Source organism: Pavona decussata, unplaced genomic scaffold (assembly GCF_977016875.1).
Source record: "Pavona decussata unplaced genomic scaffold, jaPavDecu1.1 SCAFFOLD_302, whole genome shotgun sequence".
Taxonomy (NCBI): Eukaryota; Metazoa; Cnidaria; class Anthozoa; order Scleractinia; family Agariciidae; genus Pavona; species Pavona decussata.
In genome coordinates, this window is record NW_028145698.1 from 645,829 (window position 1) to 652,397 (window position 6,569).

The window sequence follows — 6,569 nt, forward strand, 5'->3', positions numbered from 1 at the left end:
TCCGCTTCGTTTCCTGCAAACACTGGAGTATAGAAGGAAATGAAATTTGTGAATACAATTTGATTATTCATGTCAGGATTCAATTTTAAACATCCACGTTATTAAAGGAACCTTCCCTGGCTGTTCAGTTTGGCCCAAAACATGTTCTCTTGAATAAATATTTTATTCTCGTAGTTTGTTCCGATATTGGAGCTAAGTGGTAAATTGCTGATCTTTCATAACCTGAGGAATACCCATCTCACAGGGAAAGAGGTTGGCCGGGAACTTTGTACACAAAATAACGAATAACAAGATTTTGAATTTCACTGAATACCAATTTCAAATAAGCTAAGGCTCGCTATCTAAAGATGTTGAACTCCTTTTGTATATTCTTCTTGATTTTCGGTGGTAAATAAATATGTTCTGACCTGAATAAGATTTATATACATGTATCAAAACCCGGATGATATATTAGTCGTGTCACTTTCACTTGGAAGAACGAGTTTTTTCTTCATAAATGATCAGCCAAGTTCTTCATCGATCTCTGCAATTGGAGGAAGTCGACTTACTTGGACGAAGTTCAGTCTAGCCCTTCCAATACTCTCTTGAAATCTTTCATCTTGATATTTCATGCCAAGATTGGCTCCCATTGGCAAATCGTTCATAGCAGTTACTTCGTTTTTGATGTCATTAGAGCATCTAGAAAGTTCCATCCGTCTGAACATATTCTTAACCACGGTTCGGAATTCTCTTTTGCGGATGGAATAGATTATTGGGTTACACACTGAGCTGACAATGAAAATACACGATCTGACAATTACGACGTCGGGTGGGACCTGAATGCTTTGGACAAATTGGCAGAAAAGACCTTCGATGAAGATTGGAAGATAGCACAGCAAAAACGCAGTGATGATAATGGTGACATCTATAGCTGCCTTGCTTTCAGTTCTTCGTCTTGATGTCCTTTCCTGTTGCATTTCAGATCCGGAAAGGCTTCCAATTTGGATCACTTGGGCGTTTGCGTGAACCTTCGCCATCCTGTATACCGACCAGTTTAGGAACAGGATTATCAGAAATGGTATAGCAAAGAATGCGGTGGCGATCAACTCTTTCCACCATCCATCTGACCCGCTTTCCATAGTCCATCCTTGTTGACAAAAGAACACCTCCGGGTTGTAAATGTATTTTCCCCAACCAAGCAACGGACTGACGGCAACTGGAATTGGAATAACCCAAATAAGAACCATAAGCATCACTCTGGATTTGGTAATGTCGCCATTGTACGTCAAAGGAGATTTCACAATCGCCTTGTATCGCTCATAAGACACCGCTAAAAGGTGAAGAACGGTGTTAAGGTAAAAGTATCTGGCAAAGACTGCATTGAGATGGCACATGGTTTCACCGTACAGCCATCTTTCTTGAGCTGTGCTTGCGATGCGGAATGAGTTGACCAGGATTAAAAACAGCAAATCTGATACTGCGAGGCTGGCAAGGAAAATGTACCGCATCACATGAAATCTTGTTTCGAAGGCGATGACCACTATCACCAGCAAATTACCAGGGATACCGATTGCGTCGAAGAGAGCTAAAAACGTTGCAATCACTTGATGGAAAACCATGTTGGAATAGAAGATGCCTCGATGGGAAGACTCACTGGTTTTACCAATTTGATGCAGTGGTGTATTTGCATTTAACTTAAGTAGGCCTTTGAATGTCATGGGAGAATAATCATAGTTTTCTATGGGCTTACATGTTGGGCGGAACTAGACGACTGGTCTCAAGAAAGAACAATGGTTGTAATTAACGCTTTTAATTTATAAAAAACAATTTTCCTTCATACATATGGAATGAAATCCATAATGAAGTCTATAAAATGAATTTATGGAGATATATGGTAAACCCTTGGTGAATGTACCTGGTTCTGCAGGGAAAAAATTCGTGAAAAAGAATTTTGATTAACGCGAAAAAGTTCTCATTAATTTTCCATTGTTCTGTGACTGTTTAATTGGCACTGACATCTTTCGACAAAACTTACAAGCAACTCTCATATTCTCGTGGAATTCTCATCCAATGCATATCACTGGTTCCAAGAGAGGATCTCTTGCTGGTTCATTTAGCTTTCTTAGATTGAAGAAACGAATGTACGAGTTTTTATTAAAAGAATTGTGAATTGCTCACTCTGCACATACGCAGCACTATTTTGTAGGTGACCTTTTTATATAAGTCAGACATTTCTTGAGGTACGGTCTCCTCGCCATATCTTTACTACTACTTTGGTTCTTTGATTAATTTGTGGTATGGCAAATGAAGATGACGATGGGTTGCAATCAGCGTTATTTCACCAATCTGTCAGGGCTTGTTTAATTTAGAAGACGCTTAATCTGAGGCCACGAAAATTCGCCAGACTTTATTTACGGGAAGAAAAAGGCCTTGGGTCCCTACGACGTTTGTTTCCGTCAACAAGAAAGGCGTTCGGAGTTTTGTACACCGACCATTTTAGGAACACAATGTGCTTTGCACCTTTTTTGGGAAAAAAACAATGACCTCTGGACTGCTATGCGGAATGAGTTAACGAGAAGAGGAAGAAGAAGAAGAAGAAGAAGAAGAAGAAGAAGAAGAAGAAGAAGAAGAAGAAGAAGAAGAAGAAGAAGAAGAAGAAGAAAAAGAAGAAGAAGAAGAAGAAGAACAAGAACAAGAACAAGAACAAGAACAAGAACAAGAACAAGAACAAGAAGAAGAAAAAGAAGAAGAAGAAGAAGAAGAAGAAGAAGAAGAAGAAGAAGAAGAAGAAGAAGAAGAGGAGGAGGAAGAAGAAGAAGAAGAAGAAGAAGAAGAAGAAGAAGAAGAAGAAGAAGAAGAAAAAGAACAAGAAGAAGAAGAAGAAGAACAAAGAGAAGAAGAAGAAGAAGAAGAAAAAGAAGAAGAAGAAGAAGAAGAAGAAGAAGAAGAAGAACAAAGAGAAGAAGAAGAAGAAGAAGAAGAAGAACAAAGAGAAGAAGAAGAAGAAGAAGAAGAAGAAGAACAAGAAGAAGAACAAGAAGAACAAAGAGAAGAAGAAGAAGAAGAAGAAGAAGAAGAAGAAGAAGAAGAAGAAGAAGAAGAAGAAGAAGAAGAAGAAGAAGAAGAAGAAGAAGAAGAAGAAGAAGAAGAAAAAAAAAAAGACGAAGAAGAAGAACAAGACGAAGAAGAAAGAACACAAAGAGAAAAACAGAGAAGAGCTCAAAGTCTGAGACTGCGAGGCTGGCGAGGAGAATTATAAACGCGTCACATGAAATCTTGTTCCAATGCGATCACCACAATGACCACAAAATTACCAGGAAGGCCGGTCACGTCGAAATGGTGTTAGAACGGTGGGATGTCTTCAAGAAAAGTCATGTTGGAATTTAGATGAAAATACTGTTACATCAAATCTTGCTCGTTTTAGAAATTTGATGTAAAAACAACTGGTCTATATTATGACAATGTATCTGTATTTAACTATTTAGGACTACAGTGGAATCGCAATATTATTCCAACCGTCGAGTTTTCGAAACTGCCGATTTTTCGAACCAAAAGTTGTTTGCCTTGAATTTGGTTTGCTTAGATGTTTACGTCCAATTTTTCGAACCAAATTAAGTTTCCCTAAGCCGAGGGTCGAGACAAACCACAGTTTTCTTCGGGCAAACACAGTCCCCTTCGAAAATTGGGTTGTGAAAACAAGCAGCAAGACATTGTTTCTCTTCTAATAAATCCAAGATTTTCCTCAAATTTGTGTGGATTAAAACCTGTGTTTTTGTATTTCCATAGGAATTGTATGATTTCCATAGAAATTGTAAAGTTTGGCGGCTAAAAATAGAATTGCTAAATGTCCCACAAAACTCTCCATTATTGTCTTCTTTCTGTATTCTTTGATTATTTAAGCCAGAAAGGGATTTATAAACCAGCGTCGCTATGGCGAAAGTGACTCTGGTTTAGTAGGCTTTTATTCTAGCTCACTTGCCGCAGAACTCTCGATTGGCCGGCAAAAACGTGTAGCACTCACCAAATTCGCCAACTTTCCCTCTAAACTTTCCCGTTATTGCCTTTTTCCTGTATTCTTTGATTGTTTAATTAGTGATCTCTTTTACACTTTTGAGTGGTGGATATCGATGATTTTTCGTCCAAGAAACTGAAGCCATGAGAAATTGAAACTTTAAATGGCCGGGATTAGTGTTGGAGGGCCTTGAAGTCTTTGACAATTTTGATGGGAAAGAAGAGAGAGGGCAACATGTGTTGAAATCTGAAAGGCTACGAAAATTGCACGAAAATCGGAACGATCTGAATCAACGGCACCTTTAAAATGACCGGTTGTAAACTTGTTTGGGTTTGAGTTTGAGGGAAAATCATCAGTTTAGCCAAAATAAATGTATCAAAACCCGGGTGATATTTTAGTCGTGTTGCTTTCAGTTAACTTGGGCTTATGAGTGTTCTCTTCATAAGTGATCAGCCAAGTTCTTCATCGATCTCTGGAATTGGAGGACGTCGACTTACTTGGACAACGTTCAGTCTAGCCCTTACAATACTCTCTTGAAATCTTTTATCTTGAGATTTCACGCCAAGACTGCCTCTCATTCGTAAATCACCCATGGCAGTTACTTCGTTGTTGATGTCATTAGAGCGCCTACAAAGTTTGATCCGTCTGAACATATTCTTAACCACGGTTCGGAATTCTCTTTTGCGGATGGAATAGATTATTGGGTTACACACTGAGCTGACAATAAAAATAGAGGATTTTATTAGTACAGCGTGAGCTGAGACCTCAATGCTTTGGACAAAACGGCGGAAAAGACCTTCGATGAAGCCTGGAAGATAACACAGCAAAAACGCAGTGATGATAATGAAGACATCTATAGCTGCCTTGCTTTCAATTCTTCGTCTTGATTTCCTTTCCTGTTGCATTTCAGATGTGGAAATGCTACCAATTTGGATCACATCGATGTTTGCGTGAACGTTCGCCGTCTTATACACCGAGCAGTTTAGGAACAGGATTATCAGAAATGGTATAGCAATGAAGGCGGTGGTGATCAACCCCTCCCGCCATCCATGTGACCCGCTTTCCATCGCCCATCCTTGTTGGCAAAAGAACACCTCCGGGTTGTAAACGTATTTTCCCAAACCAATGAACGGACAGACGGAAAATGGAATTGGAATCACCCAGACAAGAACTATAAGCATCACTCTGGATTTGGTAATGTCGCCATTGTACGTCATAGGAGATTTCACAATCGCCTTGTATCGCTCATAAGACACCGCTAAAAGATGAAGAACGGTGTTAAGGTAAAAGTATCTGGCGAAGAATGCACTGAGATGACACATCGTTTCACCGTAGACCCATCTTTCTTTTGCTATGCTTGCGATGCGGAATGAGTTGACCAGGATTAAAAACAGCAAGTCTGATACTGCGAGGCTGGCGAGTAGAATGCACCGCATCACATGAAATCTTGTTTCCAAGGTGATGACCACTATCACCGGCAAATTACCAGGAATACCGATTGCATCGAAGAGCGCTAAAAACGTTGCAATCACTTGATGGAAAACCATGTTAGAATAGAAGATGTTTTGATGAGAAATCGCACTGTTTTTAACAGTTTGATGCAGTGATGTATTTGCATTTAACTTAAGTAGGCCTTTGAATGTCATGGGAGAATAATCATAGTTTTCTTTGAGTTAACATATTGGGCGGAAATAGTACTTTTTCTAAAAAGGAACTAAAACAAGCATAGTCGGTGCTTTTTAGTTTATGGAAAAAATATTCCTTAATACATATGGAGTAAAATTCATAATGAAGTCTAAAAATGGGATACCTGAAGTTATATGGTAAACCCTTGGTACATGTACCTGGTTCAGCAGGGTAACAATTCGTCAAAAAGAATTTTGATTAACGCGATAAAGTTCTCATTAAAGAATTCGTGAAAAAGAATTTTGATTAATGCGACAAAGTTCTCATTAAACATTGTCTTTAATTTTCCATTACTCTGTTTAATAAGGAACTTTTTTTGAGATAACGTTCAAGCGGCTCTTATATTCTCGTGTAATTCTCCTCCGACACATATCATTGGTTCATCTAGCTCTTTTAGATTAAAGAAACGAAATGTTTAGCAGTCAGTCTATGGTTGTGTTAATGGGTCGGTGGCGTCTCTTGTGTGAGGGTAGACCAATCTTGGATTTGCACACACGGCCGTATACGGTGCACATGTGTTCAAGAATAGATGGAGGAAAAGAGGCGTTAGCCTTTCTTCGAGCACGGCTTTCCTATAGTTCCGCAACTCTGACTTCCTTAAATGTGTGGACAACCTTGCGACATGTGGTTGTCCAGGCACATCTGTCTCTGACACTGAATGCCTGGGGGAAAGCGTCCAGTGCTCCTGTTACCAGCTGTACTGAGCTGACAGAAGAAGATCCCTCGATACCTGGGATCCCACACCTGCCAAGGACCTCTGTATTGGGGATCCTGTCCGACCACTTAATCCCACAAATAAAACGAAGGCACCGGAGGTGGAAGGCCTTTAGCTGTTTTATGTGGTGCCGTTAAAGTCTATGCTCTTAATTTCCAGAGTCGATGAGTCAGCCTG

At 39.6% G+C, this 6,569-nt stretch overlaps 2 protein-coding genes across 2 annotated transcripts; both read right to left on the reverse strand.

Annotated features, from left to right (window-relative positions):
- Window positions 1–500: 500 nt before the first annotated feature.
- LOC146454376 (5-hydroxytryptamine receptor 4-like) lies at window positions 501–1,598 on the reverse strand. Its single transcript, XM_085095527.1, has one exon. The coding sequence runs from the start codon at window positions 1,596–1,598 to the stop codon at window positions 501–503; it is 1,098 nt and encodes a 365-aa protein (XP_084951653.1).
- Window positions 1,599–4,440: 2,842 nt separating this feature from the next.
- On the reverse strand, window positions 4,441–5,619 carry LOC146454377 (octopamine receptor beta-2R-like). Its single transcript, XM_085095528.1, has one exon. It carries the CDS (start codon window positions 5,536–5,538, stop codon window positions 4,441–4,443), a length of 1,098 nt encoding a protein of 365 aa, XP_084951654.1. The 5' UTR covers window positions 5,539–5,619.
- Between the last annotated feature and the right edge of the window lie 950 nt (window positions 5,620–6,569).

What these genes read in the sequence shown, in the direction of transcription:
- LOC146454377 (XM_085095528.1), bottom strand. Translation starts at nt 5,538, where the DNA reads ATGGTTTTCCATCAAGTGATTGCAACGTTTTTAGCGCTCTTCGATGCA.
- LOC146454376 (XM_085095527.1), bottom strand. Translation starts at nt 1,598, where the DNA reads ATGGTTTTCCATCAAGTGATTGCAACGTTTTTAGCTCTCTTCGACGCA.